This window comes from Hipposideros armiger, unplaced genomic scaffold (assembly GCF_001890085.2).
Source record: "Hipposideros armiger isolate ML-2016 unplaced genomic scaffold, ASM189008v1 scaffold_364, whole genome shotgun sequence".
Classification (NCBI taxonomy): domain Eukaryota; kingdom Metazoa; phylum Chordata; class Mammalia; order Chiroptera; family Hipposideridae; genus Hipposideros; species Hipposideros armiger.
In genome coordinates, this window is record NW_017731714.1 from 750240 (window position 1) to 777613 (window position 27374).

The 27374-nt window shown below is 35.0% G+C and overlaps 1 protein-coding gene across 2 annotated transcripts; it reads right to left on the reverse strand.

Annotated features, from left to right (window-relative positions):
* Positions 1 to 159: 159 nt before the first annotated feature.
* Positions 160 to 27374, reverse strand: ABCE1 (ATP binding cassette subfamily E member 1). Of its 2 annotated transcripts, XM_019662050.1 has the most exons (18): positions 27224 to 27316; positions 21935 to 22041; positions 20658 to 20743; positions 18007 to 18104; positions 16935 to 17052; positions 16560 to 16697; positions 16303 to 16372; positions 15503 to 15599; positions 14529 to 14618; positions 10062 to 10183; positions 8184 to 8405; positions 7141 to 7200; positions 6982 to 7040; positions 5400 to 5510; positions 5181 to 5323; positions 4936 to 5058; positions 3430 to 3541; positions 160 to 1812 (listed from the first exon to the last, which is right to left on the reverse strand). In XM_019662050.1, exons 2-18 carry the CDS (start codon positions 22035 to 22037, stop codon positions 1765 to 1767), a joined length of 1800 nt encoding a protein of 599 aa, XP_019517595.1. In that variant the 5' UTR covers positions 22038 to 22041; positions 27224 to 27316; the 3' UTR covers positions 160 to 1764. The 2 variants fall into 2 exon arrangements, with proteins under 2 accessions (XP_019517595.1, XP_019517594.1); XM_019662049.1 differs by lacking the exon at positions 21935 to 22041 and having other exon boundaries at positions 162 to 1812; positions 27224 to 27374.

Consider the following 27374-nt stretch of genomic DNA (forward strand, 5'->3'; position numbering starts at 1 on the left):
TACTGCTATATAACATTTTAAGTAACATCTAAATCCATATTTAAAAAATTTCATTTACATAAGTTACAATTAATACATACTCTGTTGGCAGTAAGTCAAAAGAACTGTTCTTAATATATCACAAGTATTTTCTTTAGGGCAGAATACAGAATCAGTAAATAAAAAGTTTTTGGCTTATTTTATTCAATATATTTGGAATAATCATTCACAAATTTAACCTATCCTTAAAAATAGGCACTACTTATTTTAGTATAATCCCATTTATGTACAAAACAAACCTTTTACATATTCACACTCAGGTCTAAGTGCACAGAAAAAAACCCCCACAAGGATATATATTATTAAATGCAACCACTGGTAACCTTTGGGAGGGTAATGTGTAGCAATAACTTTTATTCCATATATTTCTGTATATCTGAATTTTTTACAAATATGTATTTATGGATTACATTAATTTTTAAAAGGCCAAATGGGGCCCAGTTAAACCATACTTGCTATTCACTATTTGCATATTAATCAAAGCTTCTATTATTTCAAGGAGCTCTAAAAGTCTGTTCAATAATTTATAATTATCCTCTATTTTGCTTGCTCCATTAATTTTAGTAAAACTCTTCCTCACTTGCAGCATGTTAGTCCCAGCTCATTCATAAGTCAGAAGTATAACTGAAAATGGCTTCACACTATAGGTACCCCCATTGTTCAAACTGAGGGACTCGAGACTTGGATGAGTTTTTACAACTCTTACTATCCAAAACTCAGAAGTCAAATAGATGTATACAATGTCCTCTATATCCAAACTTAAGAGATGAAGATGATGATTATCTGGTTCCAGGGGACACTTGGTATTGCTATCTGGGCACATGTTTGCATTAATCTTGCCTTTAGGTAAGCGGTTCACATTCCTTGGCCTGCCCATCAGAAATACTTGGAAGTTTAAAAATACATGGATGCTTAGATAGCAACTCTAACGATTTTGAGCAAACATTGTTTAAAAGGCTTTTTCCTAAATGTTGATCAGTGATTATATAAATGTATGTTTAAAGAATGACATTACCTTGAGAATAATTATAGAATATAGACTCTAATAGAATGCTAAAACTGAGTAATTTGTAGTAAAGTTAGGGTTTTTTCTTGGCGGGGGTAAGGAGTACTGAAATAATTTTTGATAGTTTCAAAAGCACCTAAGACATTGTAAACAATGGTTAAGTTGGTAACAGCCATTTTCTGACAGCAGTGTTTTGTAGTAATCTTCCTCTGAAAGTCTAAACACACTGACAATATAGTGCAAAGACTGAAAACAACAAATATAATCCTGATGTTTATTTATCAAATTTCATCAGTGTTGTCTGTGACCGGCTTTTAAAATAAGGGCAGTTTCATTATACTGGAATACTTGGCAAACCACATAAATACAGAAACCTTTTTCAAGATTTTTAAAAAGGGGCAACACTGGTCAGCATTTGGTACATGAATATACCTATTGAATATCTTCCCATACATGAAAATTTGGAGGTAATTATTATAGCCTGAAATGTCTTCATTTCAGAAAGTTATGCACAAAAAGGGCCTTATTGTCAAGAACAGAAAAGTGGCATTTTTCTGTGTTCAGACTACAGCTTACAACACAACTAGCTTTTGATGTTACATTAAGTAAATCATACTTCAGGCTTCAGAGTATGTGGGGCATAAAAACTGATTAAAGTTTTATATGACAAAAATGCCAATGTTTCTTTTTAATGGCTTATCAGTATTCTCAGATTCAGTCTAATCATCCAAGAAAAAGTAGTTTCCACTCTTCTTTTGTTCTACATCCTAAAAAATAAAATAGAGAAGCAACAAAGATCAACAGCATTGTTCTGGATTAGCGTACTTTCACTCACAGTATTACTCGGCAGTGGTCAGAACAGTGTACCTACCACCTTCCCTGCACACAATGTCTGCCTCTGGATATTCCTGGGTTCGGTAGATAGAGGTACCATCTACCTTTGCTACCATCCCTACCAGAGCCCTTCTCTTGGTTCACGTCAAGCAAAGTCCCTTTACATAAAATGCCTTAGTTATACATATAAAATTTTGCTATATGAAATAGTTTCCAGTAAAACTATTAAATTTCACTTTCACCGTTTTTAACTTGAAGCTCCTGGTCCAGAAGATCCCTACTGTTAAAGAACTGCCTAGTACACAAAACGCATATAAAATTTTCCCCCAGTGCTGTTTACCGACTGGCCAGCAATGATCCATGTACCTACTTGCCTAGCTGCTGCTTTACTAGGATTAAGGTATGACTGTCTAAGATGAGCGGGCATAGAGAAATGAGGTATAGGTGTACGTGGGGGCTGAACCATGAGTTTCTACAAAAGCAAATGACAATACAAAGTTTATAATGCTTTAGAAGAAATTTTTAGGAAAATTAAGCTATGCATAGTAAGTGTTCCTGAATTTAGTTCCTCTTTTCTGCTTAATGTTTTTCTAAACTGTGAAAACTCTTCACTCTTAAGTCAGAATTTGTCATTTCATTATCCTGGCCAGAGAATAACATAAATCGTTTATAAACAAAATATAAAAAAAAATGAAGGCTCAAGGCATCCAGACATCATGTTAGGTGCTTAAGAATACATGATGTGTTTGATGACCTTGTTGACTCTGCCTTCCAAGAGCTCACGGTTTAGTAGCAAAGCTAGAGGAGTACAAATATGAAATTAATAAAATTTAGTAAATGCTACAGGTATGTATAACATACTTCTAAAGCTTCTAAGTACTAAGGATGATGGCAAGAGGACTATGAAATGTAAGCAGACTTTAAAGAGGCACTTCAGGGGATACTAAACACATAGAAGGGGTTTTCTAGAGTTCATTCACTTTTTCTTTTTTTGAGTGACCAAGAGATTATTGCCTTCTAAAAACAATCCATATTTCACAGACTACATCAAGTGTAGGGTATGCAATTATTTTATGTACCACAAAGAAAAACACTGCCAATCAAACTGACAAAATGTTTTTCCACTGTGTAGAATTTTATACTCATTTGAAGGAGCTTGTTTGTACTCTACATTTTACTCATTGCTGTGCACCCACAGAAGAAAAACACTTTAGAAACTGATTAAGGTATTCTTAAAAACTAGTTTCAAATGGTGAATTAGTGTCGTCTTTCTGAAGGCATTTTAAATGGCAATTAAACTCAACACACTACAACAGTGGGTACAACTCAGACATCAGCAGCTCTGCCTGAGTTCAGGCAGTAATGGCAGCTACATCGCAGTTGCTGACTAACACTTAAGTATGCCACCAGATATGAAAATGTGAAAAACATGACTCTTAGAATTAATGAAACAAAACGATTTTAATGAAACAGCCTTCCAATTTGAAACATACCTTGAAGTTATTTACAATGAGACATTATCCATGATTTAAGATAGTTTTCCTACATACCTTAATTGAATTGAGTTTGTTTATTCTTGGCCTGTAGTTGTTTGGGTCTCTTCTGAATGTAATTTCAAGCTGCGACAAAAATTTATTCATGCCAGCCAAAAGGGTTTGAGGACTAGGGGAAAAACAAGATCAATTGTGATTAAGTTCACCCCCCCAAATTTGACCACATTTTGGGATACAGTATATTAAGAATCACTGTTTCCTCTAATTCCCTAATCATAAAGTCACCTGGGTAATAGTATTATCAAAGCATATTATAAACTCTATGTTCAGAAATGAGTTTACTTAGACTTATAGTTTGGCTATAATATTTTTGTGCAAAGTAATCACTGTTTCTGAGCTGGAAAAAGAAACATTTAAGAAGTACTACTTCAGAAAAACAAAAGATCATTAATTAGGAAATTACAGAATTTCAAATCTGACATTTTTAGGGGAGAAGAGAATTTAACACAAAAGGTAATATTAGAAATTTGGTGCTGGAGGGAATATGTACAATATAATGGTTTTTAGTAGTAAGAACTACCTTTGAAATTTCTATGCTTTATTCATCTTTTTCACCCAAACTAATTCTTAAATCAAGCCAAGTCACATCATTCACGTGGAAATTTTAAGCATTTTGTAAATACAAAGGGAGCACCATTATTTGAATAAATAAACTTTATATAGTCTAAGAACTTTCCTAACTCTCAAAGAAATACATAATTCTCAATAATTGATATAAAAATTTAAAGTGAAAATTAAAGAATTCTAGGAAGAAGTTCAGTAAAGTACTTTTATTTGTTGGATGAATTATTCAATAGCAACTCCATTCCTCCCTAATATGAGAAATTATGTTGGAATCACATGAAACTGCTGTTTTTATATGTCATAAATGATTGAATATCAGTAATTTCATATGGTTCAACCAAACATAAGGTTTTAGTATTAAAAGTTAAGAAATTCCTTGTAAATGGATTTGAATGTTAGGCTTCTCTACATTACAACCGCTCTCAATCAAGCCAGTAGGAAAAATGATAGGAAAAAAGGGCAAAAGGTAAAATCATTAACTCTGCTGTAGATCAAGACCAGATATTTGGGTCTACTGTGAGTTTACCACTAGCAGAGTAAGTTGGGCAAATCATGTAACCTGCGTGGACCTTGTTTTATCTGTCATGTACAACACCTATGGTTTTCAAGAAATTATTTGCAAATCCAAAATCCTAGTGTGTTTTGGAAGTCCAAATAATGCGGAAAAAAGTTAACCTGAAAGAACAGGTGAGGGGCTCAGAACTCGGCATGCTTATCCCTCACTGGTCAGGCGTTCTACACTGTAGCCTGAAAACTACTGTTTCACCCAGTCCTATCCAGTATTCGATCTGAATAATTTTGGAAGTCAACATCATTTCTAGAATTTCTGACTATCTTTCTTAAAAATTGATATGAGTAATATAAGCTTATTGGAAAATTTAAAATTTTCTAATTGTTAAAGAGCTCATGATTAGGTTTGATGTTAGAAAGTAGTTTTACCTGTTTGCAACTGTATTCTTCGATGGAACACCATCAAAAACGATGACACGATCTGCTAGGTAGGTGGCCATGATGAAGTCATGTTCCACAACAAAGGCTGTCTTCTTAGCATGGAGTATGAAACTAAAACACAATTTTGAAATCTTTTATATAGTTTTATATCATCAGATATTCACATGCTACATTAAGCAGTTGTATGCCAGTACACATAATAAAAAATAATACTCTTACAAGCAGGACATTACCGTTTGACAACTCGAGCTGCCATCAGTCTTTGTTCAGAATCCAAATATGCAGATGGTTCATCAATTAAATAGACATCAGCAGGTTTGCCCAAACAAAGAGCTAAAGCTACTCGCTGCAGTTCACCACCAGATAATGTCTGTACCTATTTGGAGAAGAATTTTAGCAAACCATGTAGACATCCAGTTTAAAATAATAAAACAACAAAAAAATTTTAGTACCTCTTGGTCGATGATGTTTTCAATTTGCAGAGGCTTCATTACGTCAGTCACAAATTGTGGATGAGTGTAAGCATCTCTTATCTTTTCATGTAGTAACTGTCGAACACTTCCCTGTTTTTAATGGAAAAAATGCTGAAATTTTATTTTCAGTACAGAACTACTCTAATTATGAATTGTAACAGTTAAGTTCCAGAGCAAAAGTATATCAACAGGTATTGATGGTATTTTTATGCTTATCCATTATTGCATGTTTTAATATTTTTAAATTAGAAATCCACCATGTCAAACACGTTAAGAAAAGCAATAATACTCTTAAAATCTGAAAATAGTAAATAATGACTGTTTCAGGGGAGAAATCATTTGAGAATAGGAATAATTCTACAGGTCGACCTGGGTTTCAAGTTACCTTAAACAATCAGATTACAAAAAATGCACAATAGAGACGAATCTTAACATGCTGACTGCTTGTTTTTTCAGGAGAGGGCTGAGTTGAAGAACTTAAAAGATAAGCTTAACTTATTAAAAGGTATCAATGACAAAATTTTATGGTAAGTTAAGCTATCTCCAATAGGTCTAACATAAAGTAAGTGTTGAGGTACTGTGTATAGATACTGTAGTTAAGAAACTCATTAAAATACCTGCAGAAACCAAAGGAGAGTAACTTCATGTTTTCAAGGCTCATCTATATTGTAATGTATCAGTATTTTCTTTCTTTTTATGGCTGAATAACATTAAATTTTATGGATATACCACACTGTGTTTATCCATTCATCAGTTGATCTACGCTTGGATTATTTTTCACATTTTGGCTATTATGAATAATGCATTTGTGTGCAAGTTTTTGTGTTCAGTCTTCATTTCTCTTGGGTTTATATCTAGGAGTGGAAATGCTGGTTCATATACAACTATGTTGAATTGCTTAAGGAACTGCCAGGTTGTTTTTCAAAGTGGCCCTATCATTTTACATTCCCACCAGCAATATACGAAGTTCCTTATCTCTACATCTCACCAATACTTGTTATTGTCTGTTTGATTTAGGTCATCCCAGTGGGTGTAAAGTGATTTTGTATTGTGGATTAGATTTCCATTTTCCTAATGACTAATGATGCTGAGTATTTTTTCATGTGCTTATTGGACATTTATATATTTTCTTTGGAAAAAATGTCTAGTCCAATCCTTTGTTTATTTTTAAATTGAGTTGTAAGAGTTTTTTATATATTCTGGATATGAGTACCTTATTAGATATATGATTTACAAAGATTTTCTGCCATCCTGTGGGTGGCCTTTTTACTTTCTTGATGGTGTCATTTGCAGCACAAAACACATTGGTTTAGAAGGTTTATTTTGGAAAAAGATGCCAATAAGATTTTAAAAACATTTTCCTAGTAGTGGAAATGAATCAAGGACTGTAGTCTTAATACCTTCTTTAGCCACTGTTGATAAAACTACAGAAACTAATTTGGAGAAAAATTTTGATACAGTGAAAGATTGAAGTTACAGGAAGTTATGGGGTGGTGGTGGTGGTGTGTGTGTGTGTGTGTGTAAACAAACTTTAATAACCAAATAACAGACTAATACTCACAGTTGATTTGGGACTGATTTTCTGTGGTTTATAACTGACATTTAGAACTGGTACTTCTCCTGCAAAATAATGCAAGTAAACAAGGAAGACATAATTTTTAGAGATCTGGGCAGTTTTCAGTGTGGAACAGAATAAAAAGACTCAAGATTACCACAGTACCTCCTTCATCAGGTTTAAGCCTTCCAGCAAGCATTCTGATAAATGTCGTTTTACCAGTACCTGGCAACACAACATACAAATTAACTTGAAAGATGTGTCACATTTAGAGTCAGTCAGTATGTACTGTTGGATTTTAATTGAGAAATTAGTTTTATTTTTTTGAGAAATTAGTTTTAAAGATATACTGATAACTACTGAATTATACAAAAAAATACTTAAACATTCATGATTTACCTCTCAAATTCCATCCTAAATCAGGAAGAATATAAACTAGTTAAAGCTTATATTGACCATTTTAATAAATAATAAGCCTATAAAGTTTAGACTTGGGTTACTTTTTAGAAGACTTATATTTAGCTAAAATACCAATGCACACAATTTATTAGGGTAGTATAGTGTTATGAATGATATCATCATTATAAAGTCCATTTCCATGAAATATTTGCAACCCAGTTAAAAATTCCTTCATTAACTAAAGACTGATACATTGCAACAATTCTAAGTTTTCGTCTATAGTTTTGTAAGCTGTAAGTATACAATTCAAATATTTTTTAAAATCATGAAAGCAATGCCAGGTATTTGGTACTCAAATTCATCTCATATTTATAATGGCAATTTAATATTTAAAAATGCTGGTATAATATAACTATTTACAAAGGTAGACTAGTTGTAATTTAAAATGAGAAAAGCTCCAAATGAAAGACTGCATTTAAACTAGATTGCTTCTGAATTACCAATTATTGCTTTCCTTCCTAGTCAGTTTCCAAGATGAATAAATGCCCTACCAATTTGTACACAGAAACACCAGCTTTAAAAAAACTTTTTTTTACCAATTATGAATCAAAATAATAAATATGAACTTCACAAAATGACAGTGAGAGTAAATCATAAAATGTGACAGAATGTGAACTACACTGAAACGTACTGATTCAATCCAGGTCCCAGACCTATAAATGAGTCAAAGATTTTCATGGAGTAGTTAAAACTAAGTTACTAGGTAAACAAAATAGACTTTCAAATATCACAAAATGTGGAAAACTTACCATTTTCTCCCAACATCACCATGATTTCAGAATCTGTAAACTCGCCTGCTACAATTGCTAGCTCAAACTCGCCCATCTTTTTCCTCATTCCGGGATATTTATACATACACATCTTTTTAACCTCCTCTTCATTTGCTGTCTCAGCCACTTTAAAAACAAGTGATGAGTCTCTGAATCTCAAATTTTCTGTTGGAACGTAGCCATCCAAAAAAATGTTTATGCCTGTTGAACAGTGACAATAGATTAGTAAAGATCAAGTAAAGACCAGACTTACAGAAATTATTACATAAAAGCCCAAACCTCAGGTTCTCTTGGGAGCAATCTAAGCATAGATTTTAAATTTCTGTGGATTTATGGTAACATGCAGTGACAACATGGTGTTTTATGTATCTAATGCAAGTTTAAATAATTCATGCCTATATATGTGCTATGTATATACACACATACAAAGCACATCCTTTCATTATGATGTGACTTTATATAAGGCTTTTTTCATCAGGTTTGATGCAAAAGATGCCATTATGCAAAGATGCCATTTCTGCGGTGATTTTTAAATAAAAAATTGCAATTTTTCTCTTAAAATGAAAGTAATAAAAATGGAGTATTTTCAAGATTGACAAAATAATAGTTTGGGGAATAATTTAAATAATGACATGAGCTATAATCATACACTGAAGTTATAATTTACTGCATTTCCCCCCCATGATTTTTGTAGGTTCGTGAGAAATTCATAATGAACTTCATTTTTTGCTTCACTATAAAAATATTAACACCAAGAGTCAGCCGAGTGGCTCAGTTGGTTAAGAGCTCACTCAAGAGTGTGAGCTCTGAGCAACAGGGTCACCAGTTCGATTCACAGCCCGAGCTGAGCTGCCAACAGGTGGCAGGATGGCTCAGCTAAAATAAATAAATAAATAAAAATAAAAATATAAACACCATGATCTAAACTGAAAGTAATCTAACATATTACACATGAGAACACTTCCATAATAAAGTTAAGATCCATAAATGGCAGACACACAGAAATGTAAAAGTGCATTACTCAGGAAACAATGAAAAGATCTGTTTTTCAGTGTTTCCTATATATAAATGAAGTAAGAGACTGTAGCTGAAGTTTTGGAAGAAAGTCTAAGAATGTTATTCATTTCATCTGGAACTGAAAGCCACATCAGGGAGCCTGTATCTTTAGAGTAGAACATAGGTGTTCTATAAATATTTGCTGACAGAACAAATGGATACATTTATTCTGCTAAAAGCAGAATATTTTTTTATCTTAAACCATTTAAAAACTATAAATGTGAGATTAAAAAATTAAAACCAAAACCTAAACAAACTTGAAGGAACTTTTGTGGCTATTTAGTCCAAGTGCATAATTTATCAGGTAAGAATATGAAGGCTCAGAGAAATAAGTGACTGTGAGCAAAAAACAAAAAGTCAGCCTTTACATTCCTACTGTAATGTCTGTATTGTCAATTTAAAAATGAGTCCAACTTGTATCACCTTTACAGTTCAGAGAGCTTTTACATATACTCTGTTAATTTTGGAATGTGAAAAGAAAGTAGAAAGATTAAGTGGTTTGTTAGTTGAATTGTTTTAACAGATGAGGCACATTAAAAAGATACCATTTCTTGGGGCAGCCGGTTAGCTCAGTTGGTTAGAGCACAGTGCTCATAACACCAAGGTTGCCCGTTCGATCACTGCATGGGCCACTGAGCTGTGCTCTTCACAACTAGATTGAAACAACTACTTGACTTGGAGTTGATGGGTCCTGGAAAAAACACTGTTCCCCAATAAAACAAAAAACAAACAAAAAAGACCAATACATGTACTAAGCATTAGAAGTAACAATACAGCATTGTGAATAGTTTTTCAGGTTACCTTCTCTTACACTAAAAGGCATAGTGACCACACCGTATGCACTTGGCACTCCATACAAACAGCAGATGAAGTCCGAGAGATAGTCTAGGACACTTAGGTCATGCTCCACCACAATGATGTACCTGCAAGTCAACATGGATTCTTCAGTGTAATATAACACATATAATCAAATTAAAACTGTATTTAATTATAACTGCTACATAATGTTTTTTTTCTAGTGTCAATTTCAGGAAAATAGATATATTTTAAAAAATTAAATATAAAGACCAGTATTAAACAAAATCCATTAAATAAGATTCATTATTAATGTCCATATTTCAAATAGTTTTCCTAAACTAAAAGTTACCATGAAACAGTTTATGGATATATGAAATACATGTTTTGCTATAAAGAACATATTTTTAAATAACTTTACAAAGCCGAAACTTATTGACTTAAATCAGATGTAGCTTAAACAGTTTATTATGCTGTTCAACTTATGCATTATTAAGCCCTTCTACATGTCCCATACTAGCTGTATGAGGGGATGCATAGAGAATATGACAGAATCCTTAACCTGAGAACTTGCAGTGTAGCTGGGAAAGACAAAGAATGGATATGAAACAATACCAAAAAAAAACTATATAGCAAAATATGTTCTATAGATAATAAAATCCCGTGAATGTCTGAAACGTATTAAGTGTGTACTGGAGCACTTTATAAATGGGATGGGATATGACATAACTTTTGAAGTGACAAAAAAAGTGTTGCTCCTGTAGAAACTATTAGGCAAATAATCATTAACTTCTAAGCAGCACTTTATTCCTATTCGACTTAGTTCAAGATATTCAAAGACACCTCAAACTCCGACTTAATTTATCACCTTCCTGAACAAACAAAATTCCTCATATTTGTATTAATGGAATCATCATTCTCATTAAAAATGACTCATTTTACTATTCCCAATGATATATTGTTTAAATTGTCAAGTCTGTGACCTTTCTCAACGTTTTGTGTGTCTATTTCATACTTTTCTTTCTCTCCCTAAATTCTAGTTCAGGCTGTCATTATATTTCTTCAAATATTGACACAGACCTCTTTGACAAATCTCATTTTCCTCAGGTCCCCAGACTTGGCTCTCAGTTCTAAAAGAAACAAATACGTTCTTTCAACCTTGTAAAACTTCAGCTACTATTTCTCTTACTTCATTTATATATAGGACACAATGAAAAATGGATCTTTGTTTCCTCAATAATCCACTTTTCCATTTGTTTGTGTCTCCTAAATGGTTTCCTGCCTAAATCTTTACCTGTTGAAATCCTCCCTACCATCCATCTCAAATCCTAACTTCTGTAGGAACACCCTTCCTGATATACAAATGAATTTTCTTTCCCCCACTCTTGAACCCTTGTCACTGATCTGATAATTGGACTTTATTATTTTTAAGCACTCCTACAACTTGCAGAACATCTTGAAGACAGACTGCAGTCTGCATCTGTATGATCTTTAGTCTTGTGCTATGCACCAAACAGATATTTGATAAAGTTGTTGAATGATGAGATGAAAAATCTGCACTTATTTTAATTGGCAATGGGGAAAATGGTAGATTCTTGAACAGCATTGACCAGTAGAGCTTTCTGTGATTATGGAAATGTTCTATCTCTATGTTGCCTCATATGGTATTAAGTAACTACTTAATACCATATGTGGAGCACTTAGAGTGTGACTAGTTTGATTCAAGAAATGAATTTTTAATTAAAATTAAAATCGCAACATATGGCTAGAGGCTACAGCACCATTCTAGAACAAGAGAATTATATGATAAAACATCATTTCAGAAAGAATAATTTGACAAGAAGAACCATAGACTTTTTTAAAGGGAGGTAGCACAGTAATCCAGGTCTCAGGTAGTAAAAGGAGGAATGAAAAAAAATGGAATCAAATTTAATATGAAAAGGAAATATTAAGAGGAAATGTTTGTTACCATGATGGGAGTCAGCATCAATACAAATGGCAAATCACCCAAGTCAGTCAGTACTCATCCTGCCTTGTGTCTCTGTTGGCAATGTTCCATTATCTGGAATAATTCTCTAATTTTTACCATTAAAATCTCCAAGGCCCAGTATAAGGCAGCATAATATGTCTTGTTTACCGAAGTATGATATCATCTCCAAAATCTTTTTAAAGCATTAAAGACTGAATGTGTGCCTTGACATGTAGAATCTCTGGATGTAGATATAATTCCCTTAACTTTTTCAATCACTACAGATTATTATAACTCTATACCTGAAACTTAGAACATTTTTGTGAAAATGTCTAACTTAATCAGTTTTTCACGTTGTCAACAGAATCTATTTTGACACGTTATCCCTATTACAATTAAGGTTACTACTCTCTCATATATAAAATTAGTGATTTGCCCGAACATTTACAAAATGAGATACATGTCACCTGGTTGTAAATTACTATACTTTTTGTTCTCCTTTTTATTGTAGTTAGGATATTACTTAATATGAAAAAAAAATTATGTGTGAAGGTAGATGAATATAACTTTCATTTCAGTATAATAGGCATATAAAAATATTTTATAAAATAGAGTGAGGGTTTAGTACTGACTCGACTGCTTGTGTATTCTTTTCTTTACCAGACTGTGAAGTCCTTGAATATTGGGACTGCATTTTATACTCTTAAATTCCCCAAAGAGCCTACCATAATGCCAATGCCTATGTATGAAGTGAAAATTATGGCTGTTTGGTCCAACTAGATTGTTTCTTCTTTCTGATACTCTTTTAAGTTTCACTTCAAAGTATGCATGTGGATAATTTCCTCCTTGAATCTAAAGAGTCAAGTTTTTCATTTCTGAAAAATTCTCAGCCATGATCTTTTCATGGCTTTACTTTTCAGACTCCTATTAAAATGTTACATAAATCGTCTTCTCCTGCCATTCTCCATGTCTCTGACCTTCCCTTCTGTATTTCAATCTCATTCTCTCTGCTGTATTCTGGTAACTTGCTCAGGTTTCTAATGATCTTTTCAGCGGTCCCTAACAAGTCTAATCGGTCCAGTGAGTTTTCAATGTCACGACTATACTTTTAATTTCCAGATTTGTTTGCGTTTTTTTGAACATTTACCTAGTGCTTTTTTTGTAGTATCATATTTTTAGGGTTTTGCATCCTTCGTTTATGTTTTTAATTATTTTAAATATTATTTTAGAGCCTCTCTGAGAATATCGCCTGAAGTTCCCAAAGGTCTAATCCTGCTGTCTGTTGTGTCTGACTCATTTGTAGATGGTTTCCTCATGTCACTTATAACTCTGGATTTGAGCTCATGAATCCTGTGTGACTGGGATTGAAGTGCATATATTGAGTGGTTTTATATTTGCTTCAGCTAAGTTATAGACTAAAGATTCTAGGACTCTCTTCTTACGTTATTTTCTTATGATGGAGGGTTCTTAGACTCTCCTGATTATATAAATTTCAATTACATATCCATGTGAGCTGCTGGTCTGTGAAGAGATTTGAAGGGGAGCCATCCCTCTACTCCCAGTGAGCTCAGTGAGTGACAAATATAGGTTTTCTTGACATCTTCATGTGCTTGCCATTTAGCTGAGAAAGCAGTCCTTTGAGTCCTGGAATTTTATGTTTCCTAATCCAATACAAGGGCTTGCTTCTTTCCCACAAGCAGTTGTTAAAGCCCAAGACCTATTAAGAGAGACCAGCAACATTCCTCCGGAAAGCCACATCCTGTCTCTTCTCTTTAGAGTGCTCTCTTTTGCTTTTGATCTCTAGGGATTTCTCTTGCTTTCTTTTAAGATCAGCCGTTAAATCAGTCACTAAGGAGAGGCACAGAAAAAGCTGTATAGAAAAAACCCCTGAGTTCTGATCATAGCTTTGCTATGTAGTAAATTTCTAACATAGGATAAGTAACTAGCTTTTCTGACCTTAAACTTCATCTGCAAATGGAAATACCACCTTAAGAATCTAACTTAGAAGATTACTACAAGGTTCAAATGAAATAATGGATTTAAAAAGTCTACAAACTACAAAACCACCCTATAAATACAGGGTGTTGTGATTACTTAATAGAGGTTGTCAAGAACTCTCTTGTGCTCAGTAAGACCCTAAACTCCAAAATTACTCTGGTGATCCTGATAATGTTCGAATTTTTGTGTGTTTGACTGACATATCCATTTGAGGATCTGGTAAAGTTAAGGATCTACTTCTCAGAAATTCATTCATATATGCCAGAATTTGCTTATCATTTCAGAGTATTCCTACTTCCTGGAAACAGGCATGGCAGTAAATGAATCTTGCTGCATTAAGAACCTCTGCTCTAGATAGAGGAAGGTAAATTCAAGTGGTAGCTCCAAATAACCAAGATGGAAAACATGCACATGTATATGAATTTATGGTCCCAGTGTTTAATCTTTAGAAATCAGTAAAACTCTCCAAACAAAATGACACAGGCATATGCCAAATCTGTACTTACCTATCTGGATTTATTAGAGATCGTATAGTAATAGCAGCCTTTAAACGCTGCTTAACATCTAGGTAACTTGAAGGCTCATCAAACATGAAACTATAAAAAAGAAAAGCAAATATAATAATTTGAAAGACAAATATGACATAATTCTATTTTGCATGTTATTTTAAAGCGCTGTAAGATAATTTCCGATTTAACAACAAAAATCCTCTCTTATCCTAATGAGGAGTCTACCCTGAATGGCAAGAACTTATTTTTTTGCAGAAGTAGAAATTACAAAAAGCAGGACTGCATACAGAGTCTAGGGAGAGATTCCAAGATTAGGCTAACTTACAAATTGTGACGTTCTCATGAAAAAATATTCTGATATAGCTGGAAGAAATTCACAGGGCTTTCCTTTTAATTAGTTAGTTGCATTAAAGCACACAGTTTTTGGAATAGAGGGCAGTGCACACAATTATAGACTACTCTGTGCAGAAGAGCTACCCTGCTTTGGATTCCAGAGCAGAAATATGGAAGAAGATGAGAGCAATAAATATCTGGGAGGAGAGAGGCAGGAGGGAAACTCGCCCTTTCTCTTCCGTTCTTGCTCTCACATGGCATATGCCATCCTGATTTAGAGGAACCTAAAAGACCTCATGTTCTATTGAGGTATTTAAAAAACTTGCTGGCTTTGTTGGAGAACTTAAGTTTTAAAAAATATCCTTATGTACAAAGAGAGTTTAAATAATAAACAACTTATTTTACATCAAAAAGCCCATAGCTGTAAAGTACTTATCTAAATAAATGAATTTCCCCCCCTGCAGTAATAATAGGGAGAATGGGCATGGATGCACAACTGCTTCAACATCTTACCTCAAAATGAGAATCTTAGATACTATTTCTATTAATTTCGCTCAAAACCACTGCTTTATTAGCAGCAATACAAATAAAACTCTAAAATAAGGATCAAGATATATAAAAGTTGTTAAGTAACCTACATATCAGCTTTCTGTATGCAAACAACAGCACAAGCAAATCTCTGCAATTCTCCTCCTGAAAGATCTTCCACATTTCGTTCTTTTAGATGGGTTAAATCTACAAAGAACATAGAGGCATTGTGTTTAGTGTTTTAAATTTTATTTCACCTCTTCAAAGCAAAACATATATTCAAAGCATGTTATTCTGAGTTTCAATATTTCAGTTGAAAATTGTGTAACATAAAAAGTAAATATAGGGGCCGGCCAAGTGGCACGTTGGTTAAGAGCTGGCTTGGGACGCCAGTGGGCCCCGGTTCAGATCCCACATATGAGGGCCAGTGACACTGCCCGCCGCAGCTAAGATGCTGAACAACAGCTCGACCAGGGGCTGGGCTGCCGTGGGTCGCTGGCGACAGCATCGGCTGCAGCCTCTGCTGCAATGGGTTGCCATAAGCTACCATGTGTAGCCGGCAGCCAGCGTGAGCGGCCAGCAGCCGCCGTGGGCGGCCGTCCAGAAGCCGGCGACTGATCTGCCTCGCCCGGGAAGAACGCAGTGATGGTGCCAACTTGGGCCAGTGAAGCAACGTCCTCCACAACTAGACTGAAGAATAAAAGGACAACAACTTGTCTGTTCCCCTTCCCCTAATTCCCCAGCGCTGTTCCCCTCCCCTAATACTCCAATAAAAACCTTAAAAAAAAAAAAGTAAATATAACAACTACTAGAGATTTTCCCATTTATTTCAATAATCCATATAATGATATCTATCTTTATAAGTTAAGTTCAGGGCCTATTAAAGCACATACATGAAACAAGCACTTACCAAGCTGTTGACATACAATTGCTTGTGTCTTTGTTTCATCCTTTCGGTCCAAAATAGATCCCACTGTCCCCTGCCATAACATACCAAAAATAGTTATTACTATTTTCTTTCAATATAAAATTAAATCCAATATTAAAATTCCTTCAATATTTCCTTTAATATTAAAGAGTTACAAAGTAAAACAAGTTTAATTTGATGTATCTTTCATATGTACATTGATATCTATAAAACATAAATTTCTCCTAACGTAAACTGACCTTTGCAGCCTTGGGAATCTGGTCTACATATTGAGGTTTGATAATAGCTTTTAGGTCATCTTCTAGAATCTTGGTAAAGTAATTCTGCAATTCAGATCCACGGAAGTAAGTCAAAATTTCTTGCCAATCAGGTGGATCCTAGAAATACAAGTATAATGATCTGAATTTAATAATACTGAAGCTCAGAATAATCAGTTAAATAATATCAACAGATTTAAATTAAAAAGGAAGGAATTTCATCTATCTATAGTTTCTCAGCATTAATTCTATAAATAATCTTGAAAATAACTTAAAAAAAAAGCACACATACATTCTCCTTCAAAGTCTCATAAAACCAACCCAAGATATTCATTTTTATAAGGTGTTAATACATACATCATACTTTCCAAGGTTTGGCTTTTGCTTTCCTGCTAAGATTTTTAAAGCAGTTGACTTTCCAATACCATTAGTTCCAACTAATCCCAAAACTTCACCTGGACGAGGGATAGGTAACCTGTCATAAGAATACAAAAATAATAAAACTCAGCCTTAGGTAGAAAAGCTACATATTAGAATGATGTATTTTAATGCACTCGCACTCCATACACATCCATTAAGCTAAGAGATATATGCCAGATATTATTGGCTATTAGAAAAGAACCCAGCCAAGATTAACTTACACTGTTAATTGTTAGAAATGCATCTATGACAATATTACTCCAAGTTTTATTCAATTTTCATTCAAAGTAACAATTCTTCTTTACATAAGGCTCAGTTTTAATGTATAACAAAAATGCTTTGGTAAAAAATTACACAGCAGGTGCAATCTCACACTTCTTTTTGCCTGCCATTTACTTACAAGGAGAGAAGTGCCACATCAACCAGAAATATTCCACTTCATTCTCCCTGCTGCAGCAGGCCCCTTAAAGCTGGCAGGTTGAGAAATACCTTTTTATTAGTTAGATCTAGACTCCCAGATTCAGAATATTAGTGTTTAGTAGATTAAAAACCTCAAAGTACTCCTGTGATTTAACAATATATGTCCAAGGGCAGAGTAATATTCTCTGTAAGCCATGAAATTAACAGATAAATAAAATCAAAGACAAGTTTCCTCAAGTTATTTTGGGAATAAGGGTATTATTAACAACAGTGATTCTCAACCCCAGTTGTACACTAGAATCATCTGGAAGCTTTTTCAACTTACTGAGGTCGACTCTTCACCCAGCCGTAAGAGGTAATTCAACTGGGCTGAAGCCTTAGTAGTTTAAAGAAGACACCCAGGTAATTCTGATGTTAGCCAGAATAAACCACTGACATATACAATATAATTCTGCATGACATTACAATATTGTATTTCTCTTTAGTGGAAGTATAATACAACTTTTTTCCAATTTTTCATTTCTCTGAAAATTCCAAATGTATTTTACTCCTGACTGAAGTAAAGAGGAATGTTGACTTGAAAATATACCTGTGAAGTTTGAAGGCATTGGCACAATATCGATGTGTTGTTTCTTTTTCCAAGTTGCTTGGTAAATTGACAATTGATAAGGCGCCAAAGGGGCATTTCTGTTTTTAAAGTAAAGAATTAATTTTGTGTTAATTTTTAGAAGTATACACATGACTAAAATGGATAAAGAATTTTTTATAAGCAATCTTCCAAATGTGGGAGTTGCATAAAGATGTAAAATATTGTTTCATTTCCTTTTCTTATTTACTAAAAAATAAAAGTTAAGTTCCTCGAAGGCAAGAATTATTATCGATTAATTTTGTGCTCCCCTTTGTGACTGCCATGATCCTAGGTATTTAACACGTGTTCAATACTTACTGCAAACCTTATAGAACTTGAGGTTTTTTTTGGTGTGTTTTACATTATTAGATAAGAGAAGGCTAAGAGGCAAGAGATAACATGGTTATTGAGTACTATAAGATTGCATCTTCAGCCCATGACAGATGCCTTCCTTCTACTTCCTTCTTCCTGTCTTCATCTGATCCTTTTCTACCGTGCAAAGTCCCTTAAGGTCATGGATTGTATCTTTTTTGGTCTATTCCTGTCCCATCAACAGATAGTGTACCAATTGCACAGAGCAAGAATTAATGGCTTTCTGTTGTGATTTTTAACCATCCCATATGAAAAAGATGCTTCATATTCCAACTGAATAAATTTGCATTAAAAACAGGCTTATTCATAGAAAAACTTATTCAAGTAACAATTGACTATCAACCAGATAAATGTCTAAGGAACAAAAATGGCAAGAACTGAATGGTCACTGAAGAGTAATATGACTGGAAACATTTCTCAGGAGCACAGATAACTTAAAAAAGGTACATCCAAAGAGTACAACTCAGAGATGTTTAGCAGAACTGTTCAGTGAGCTCAGGGACCATTTCAAAAGTCTCTGTATATAAAGGTTTCAGTGAATTCCCATTTTATTAGTCACAAGCACCTAGGCAATTAAAAACAAACAAAACTCTTGTTTTCTAACAAAGTAATTACCACCTTCTAACCAAAACTATTAATTCTTTACATGAGATATTTTTCTGCCAGTGGAGTTACTTCCATTTATAGAATTCTCTTTATTCCATCAGTGTACATAAAATGCTTATAGGTTGCAAGTATTTTAAACTTCTCTAAATCTACAAGGAAAAAATATCCATACTGTTTACATGAAGTGCATTATAAGCATTGTAGTGTTCAGGCAGTATATACTACCTGCACCCCAACAGACTCATCACGTTAGTATCTTTTCAGCCACTGAAGTGCAGAACCCCAAATTATGGAGCCTCATTTTTCTATAGCAGTGAAGAAAGAAAACAGTTCTTTCTTCATGAAGTGAACAATATATTGTTCAAAATGATTTCCAGCACCCCAGAACATTGGCAGGTGTATATTAGTAAATATTTGCTGGAAGAAATATTTCCCGCTTATATTTTCAGAACAAGGGAAAATGCTTTCAGGGGCCGGCCGAGTGGTGCATTGGTTAAGAGCTGACTTGGGACGCCAGAGGGTCCCAGTTCAGATCCCACATATGAGGGCCAGTGACGCTGCCCTCTACAGCTAAGATGCTGAACAACAGCTCAACCTGGAGCTGGGCTGCCGTGAGTCGCCGGCGACGGCGTAGGCTGCAGCCCCTGTGGCAGTGGGTTGCCATAGGCTACCGTGTGTAGCCAGCAGCCAGCGTGAGTGGCCAGCAGCCAGCGTGAGTGGCCAGCAGCCGCAGTGAGCGGCCGTCCAGAAGCCTGCGACTGATGTGCCTCACCCGGGAAGAGCGCAATGATGGTGCCAACTTGGGCCAGTGAAGCAACATCCTCCACAACTAGACTGAAGAACAAAAGGACAGCAACTTGTCTGTTCCCTTCCCCCAATTCCCCAATAAAAATCTTAAAAAAAAAAAAAAATGCTTTCAGGTACCAATATCAATAAAATCTTCTGGATACTTTACTGAGGATTCAGAAACCAATGGAAAATACACACAAGCCTTATTAGAATGAATAACTGTGGTATCCATAATCTGGTAAAGGTCCTTTCTGAAATATACTATCTAGGAACAAAAATATTTAAATTAACAACTTTGTGCACTGGCTCCTAAATATCTTTTATGAACTCAAGTTGGAAATTCATCATTCTTAAGTCAAAAACCCTAATCAAACTATTCAATGCAACAAAAACGAACTGAAAAACTACACTACTGAAATAGACCCAACAATAGAAGAACGTATAATACAGAAGTACTTAAAGATTAGGTTAAATTTTAAAATTTTGGCCATGTGTGTTTAAGACTTGAAAAAATGTCTGGAATATGACTTATATTTTGTATTCATATTTCCAAAAAGTTCTGGGGAAGGTATGCTAAAGAATTTCCTTCTTATAAAAGGGTGGAAAAGAGAGATTGTTTAGAAATAGCTTTACAAAATTGAGTATAGCAAGGATAGCTTTTAAATAGGGTGGTTTACTTAAAAAAGCAACAATATTAGATTATTGATATAAAAATACAATTTTCTTATATTCTTTCCTCATTGTTTTATATTTTTGCCTCTTGCAAAACAGTTATAATGTATTCAGAATTTTCAGATTGCATTTTCTGGTTACAAATTTGATCCAATAAATAAAATATCACTTACCTTAATACAAATACCACAACCAATGCAAAGAGTTTCAGAAATCCATGCTATTTTGCTCTGGGGTGTAACCTCAATGCATAATTTTCCTGGCAAAGGAAGAGATAGAATTAAGCCATTTTTCCTGACATTCTAATTTTTAAAACATTGTTATTTAGGCAATTCTGATTCCAAATTTCCATACAGAAGCAGATTTTCAAAAAACGAAGGCCACACATAGAAATACACTGTCTTAAATCAGTGAGTGCTTTGTGGGGATAGATTTCTGAATTTATATATGAATACTCTTATCAGGCAAGAAGGAGATGACTCTAAATGTTTATTTTGTTTAATTTATTACTGGGAAAGAAAAAAATGCTAGTAAAATTGTGGCCAATCCCAAAACAGTTTCATTTATTCATTTATTTATTTATTTATTTATTTAGCTGAGCCATCCTGCTACCTATTGGCAGCTCAGCGGCTGCTCAGCTCGGGCTGGACTCGAACCGCTGTTGCTCAGAGCTCAAACTCTTGAGCGAGCTCTTAACCAACTGAGCCACTCGGCCGGCCCAAAACAGTTTTATTTTTAAGTTGACTGACTGGAATATATAATTTACAAAACATGCCTTGGAAATGATAATGGACACCAGAGAAAAGAATGAAAAATGTTAGATCAGTGGAGCTCTAAAAAGGTATGTAGTCATCTGATATACAGACAAAATTAAACTTGGTATTAGGTATGTTAACCACAGAATTTCTGATAGCATGGTGGACTATAATAAGTGAGATCTAAAGTTTCTTTTAAGATTCAGTAAGCCTATATCTCACTAGTATATCTGAAATAACAATTACTTTAACACAGCCCTTAAAAACTACCAACAATTCATCAATTCTGAATGGCTATAAATTTAATCTTGAATATACAGCAAAACCTCATGAACAGTCATTCTTAAGCTCTTCATTCTTGCTTTCTAACGTGAGCATATTATCAAATACAAACGCTGACATTCATTTCTCCATGACTTAAGAGTATTTATAGGATTTTGTATAGCAGTAAGAATTTCAGTAACTTGAACTCTGGTTTGATTTTATATTCAATCAATTTTTAAAAACTAATAATGCTAATATATTACTCTATAATTAAAAAAAACAGAATCATTTAGTCATAAGCAATAAAAGAAAATTTAGAACAAAATTTGGTCTTATCTTTACATTTCAAAGAAACTAATGGCTAAAGCCTAGAGAATTATGAAACAAATTTATTTCTCTTAAAATCTTAAATGATCCATGGAGCGGCTTACCCATTCGAACAACAGGGCAACTCTTTTTGCACTCCTGCCGACATTTCTTAGGTTTACATTTGTCATGGTTGACAATAGAAATTCTTGTTAATTTATCCGCCATAATTCTAAGAAAGCAAGAATATCCACTCTATTAAAGAAAAATTACTAAATTATGGCACAGTCAATGCAATTAGTTAAGAGAAATAAGTCATAGGCATAGAAGTTAGATAGGAAGACATAAATTATAACTATATTCAGATATGATTATCTGGAACTACTAAAAGAACTAGTAAAAGTAATAAAATAATTTAGTAAGGTTGGGAAAACAAAAATTTACATATAACATCATTTATCAAAAAATTTATATGAAGGAAGAAAAACCACCATTTTTAACAGTCACAAAAAAAGATACAGAAATCAACAAGATATATACACGTGATAGGAAAGTTTCAAAATACCACTGAAAACCAAAAAAGACCTGAACAAAAAGCTGTCTCAGTTTTTATAATAGAGAATAGTTAACATCAGATTTCAGCCTTCCCCGAATTTATACATTTAATCCAGTCTCAAGGGAAAAAAATCAACTGGAGATTGTTAAAGCTCTTAATCAAAATGAAAAGAAGCAGTAACAGCTAGGAAAACTGGAAAAGAACAAGGAGGATGGGGACTTACACTTGGCAGACGGAAGAAATGATATAAGGCCTCAGTTATTAACAGTGATCTCAGTTGTAAATACAGACCAATAAAACAATATAAAGACCTGACATGAAAACTAACACATATGATAACGGTATTTACTCCCTCCCTCAAACTAATGTAAGATATCTTATCCATCTGACTATAATGACGCTGATGAAAATGGCAAATAATTACTAAGGTTCTGACCATGATGTTGACAAACTAGAAAAAGTAAAAATTGTGTTTCTTTGGGAATTTGCAATACGGCCATGATGAATTTTATGCTAACAGCACTGAAATGAAAAGACCAAGTGACTGTATGTATAGACTGCTCATTTTTAAAGCTTTTATAAGTCTTGCTATTTAACAGTGCCATCAATTAGGTAGCTAAGGTCAAAGTGAACCTAGAAATCTTTTAAAGTGAACTGAAAAATCTTTTACAATATAGGCTGGGTGACAGACATTTTCTTCGAATGGTGATTAAAAAAATAATTCCAAAAAGTGCCTTAATACTGTCGTTTTTCCCAATACCTAAAAGAACCTGAAGCCAAAAGACTATGCATCAACAAAGACATTCTGTTGGCTTTGTCTATCAACAGCTGTGATCCTCAATTCTTTTTTCTGACAGACTGCTTTCCCTTGTAGACCTCAAATATTTCTCACATACCTCAATATCATTAGGCTTGGAGGGGGATAAGAGAGCTTGCTCCTTCCTCAATGCCGCTTCCAGACTATTATCTTTCCCCCTGTAAAAAGTCAGCTTTTGCCACTTAAATCATCCAACTGTTTTTGTCATTTACTGACCATCACATCACTCCCATTCTTTGATGATTTCAGACCTTGGCTAACTTTCATTTTCTTTTACAACTCCTGTCATAATCCTTGGTGATTTTAATATATTCACAGATGAGTCTACATTAATAGCCTGTCCTCTTAGCTCATTAATCTCTCTCCTGCAATGATCTTGTCTTTCACTCTACCTCAGTCACTCATTCCTTTGGTCAAACCCTTGACCTTGTCATGAACAATAACTGCAATCCTTTCATAACCTCCATTTCAAATACCCCATTCTTTAACCACCCCTCTCATATACAACAATCTAACACCCTTTGAATTTCTACGTTTCTCAGACCTACCATCACTATCTCTCGATACTACCACATTTCCACTGTCCCTCAGTTCTTTGTAGCTTCATTTCCTCCATACCCAGCTAAACTTCCCTTGTCTATTACTTATACCCTTAACTACAATCCTGGTTAAAGGCAACTCTTCATCGGCATATGTATAGCTGAAAATGGGTAGAGAAAAAACAAAGCCATGCTGACTACTGTCATCTCAAGTGAACACTTATACCAACCAGCAATCACACTATATGTATTTCCAGAGCTAAGTCCACTTGCACACTAAAAAACATCTAAGGAGAATGTTCCAACAATTCTTCCTCTGTCTTTCACATCAACTGTTCTTTCCACTGGCTTATTCCCATCAACATTCACGTACTCTGTTATCTGACTCCATTCTCTCCTCTCTCCCTTTGCTTTATTTCTCCTTCCTTTTATAGCAAGACTACTTGAAAGAGTTGCTTGTAGTCAGTGTTTCAGATTTCTCTCTATATATCTTCTCTGGAATCCATTCCAAGCTTTAGTGCTTATCGCTCCATCAAAACAGCTTGTCGGGCCATTTCTTCCCCACAGACCTCTTCTACTCTTACCTCCTCCTACTCCAACCCTTGACAGTTCCTTCTCAATCTAGGAGCCAACGACCTTCTTGAGGTGTAAGCCAATTCATGTCACACTGCTCTACTGCAATGGCTTCCCTACTCACTCCAAACAAAAGCCAAAGTCCTCAATATAACTAACGGGCACTGATCAGCCTCTGTTAACTTTCTGATGTCATCTCCAGCTACTGTAGCTGTTAATTTTATTCCAACCACATTGGTTCCTTGCTTTTCTTAGACATGCCAGGCGTGTTCTTGCTTCATAGTCTTGGCATTTTCTGTTCCCTCTGCCTGTAATACTATTCCCCCTAGTGATTTGCATAGCTCACTCCTTCAAATCTTTAATGTTTATTTCTCAGTGAGCCTTCTCTAGCTATCCTATCAAAAAAACATACCCACCTGTCCTTCTGTCCCTCTTCCCTGCTTCGTTTTATTTTTCTTCTTAGCTCATTCCATAATATAAGTATATCTTTCATATATGTACACATTTATTGTGTGTGTATATATATTCTCTCTCTACACACACACAGACAATATTTTCCCCTCCCCACGTAGACTGTACTTCATTACGAGGGCAGGGATTTTTGTCCATTTGCTCATCCCAGTGGCGTGACCAGTGCCTAGCATATAGTAGGAACTGAAACGTGAATGAATGAGAAAATAAATTTAAATAAGTTTCCTATAGCTTATTACAACTTCATAAATCTTGCAAGTTACCAATATTTCATAGTGACGGTTATCCACTAAAGTATACATTGAAAAAAAAAATCGCCCCAAAGGAGACTAAATATTTACTTAATAAACAAAGTTATGCTAACTAATAGGTTCACTTCACTCCCTTTAAAAACCAGTCCAGGTCTCATGAAGATTAGAAGAGGAAAACGTTAAATGACTTTTGAATTGCTACAAAAAAGCCATCATTCTAAAAGCGACAACTCCCCCAAAACTGAAGATTCTTTAGTTAGCTATCAAAATAAAACTGGACACTATACAAATTACTTGGGTGAATAACTGTAATGAATTCCCTTCTATGGGATATTTTATCATGAAATTGCTTAAATTAAAATTTATTTCTGCCAAACTACTAAAATGTTTCATCTAATATTTCAAACCATTTAAAAAAATCAAGTGACAATAAGAGACAATTCTTACAGAAAAATAAAAATATACCAGAGATGGTTAATAAACTGATTGACATAGAAACAGTGATAAATTATAATGCATTTAAGAAAAATGAATACAGCTTCTTGTAGAACTGTTAACTGTGTAAACTTATTAAATTCCTGTATTAGTTTCAAGAATTGGGGAGGGGGGGGTTCCTATTCTTTTCAATGAGAAAAATACAGCATAGTAAAGCTTGGAGGGGAAAAGTATAGCAGATTCCTGGGAACAAAGAGGAATTTGAAGATATTTCAGATCTGAAAAAATGTGTTTCCAGTCATTCTCAAACAATGATTTCTCACAGTCATTCTTCCAGCTGAGAGAAAAAAAGGAAGTGAGGCATACATGATAAGCAAAATTACTATAACACTGTGTGCAAGCATTTAAAAAACAGCTGTTACTGAATGAGGCTAAATAGGAAGAGAAATATTCCAACCTATGATTATTGTAGGTTATTAGTTTTATAAAACACAGAAGTTGGGAGCAGAGCACAACTCTGACTTCAGAGCCTTAAACTGAAGACATTTAAAAGGGATACTAAATTAATATTGCTTTCTTCAACCCCCCCCCCCAGCAATTATATTAAACGTTCTTCCTAAAAAAATTTTTATACAGGAGAATGTCACTGAAATTAAAAAAAAAACACGAAAACCCCTTTGGTTCAAATACAGGTAAGAGCCCTTTGTTAATACTAATAAAAGCATTATTTCAGGTAGCTGGTATAGAATAAATATTCTCAGCATATGGGACAAATGTACTAAGGACTGCAACATAAATGCCACTATCATAAATGCCTAGTTAGCAGTCCTGTGGAAGAGAGGGTAAAAGAAAAGTAAAACGTTGTTTTGACAGTTCTCCCTCTTATTGACTGAATCACAAAAAACCCCAGAAAATAGGCTTCTGTAGTTAACGGGTTGTGGAAATCGGCTTTGACCGTCATGCCTACAATGTCGAACCACTGAAGGGAAAATAAAGGCATTTTGAGTAAAGACACAACCCCTGATATCAAGGAATTTAATAAGGGGGAAAAGGAAAAAGTCACCAAGGGGAAAAGTGCCGAATGCTATAAAAGCGCACCAAAAAAGCTAAACGCGGTCGACTGGGAGATTACCTGGGATAACACCAGTTATAGGCGAGTACTCGTTGCTCTAAGGTAAAAGCAGAGCGACGTTTGACCGTCATTTCTGTAAAGACTGGGAGCAGACAAGGGAGTACTCAACTTCATGGCGGCAAGATGCCATGACTCATTCCATAATCACCGAACAGTCAAAGAAAAGGCCACGACTTCCCATAATGAAATACGCACGTGAACATAGATTCATTTTACTGTGAAAGGGGAAGAGTGGAGATAGTAAAGGGGATTCTGTAAAATCTGAAGGTGCCTTCCTCTTTAGAGGGTTCAGTTCTAAGGTAGGAGAGGGACAGAGGGGCAGTGGACTAGGTGGAGGGAGGATCGTTGAAGAGATGGCATCTAGGTCCATTCTCGTAGCCTCTGGCAGGGGTGGCGGGCAAGAGCGGCCGAGAATCAGGTCAGCTGGACCGGAAGCACAACGCGCCTCCAAGCCCTCGCTGGTGCCCGCGCTCCGGCGGTTCCAGCTGTCGCATCCCACCGGAGCCGGCTGCCACGCGCGCTGCCATCCCCATCGCCGTCACCCAAGGCCTAACCCAAGGTTCTCGGAGAACGTCCCTACAGTCTCTACATCGCAGCAGACCGCAGTCCCCGGCCAAACCCCTCTGGGCTATTCACTTACCAGGCGAGAACGATCCCCTTGCAGAGGGGAGCGCACAGGCCAAATCCGTTCTTGCCGTCACTTGTCCACTACACAACGTGTTCCTACTGCCTCCAGCCAAAATGGCGGTGCCCAGCAGCCGCCTCGCGCAAGCCATAGTGACATAGTGCGC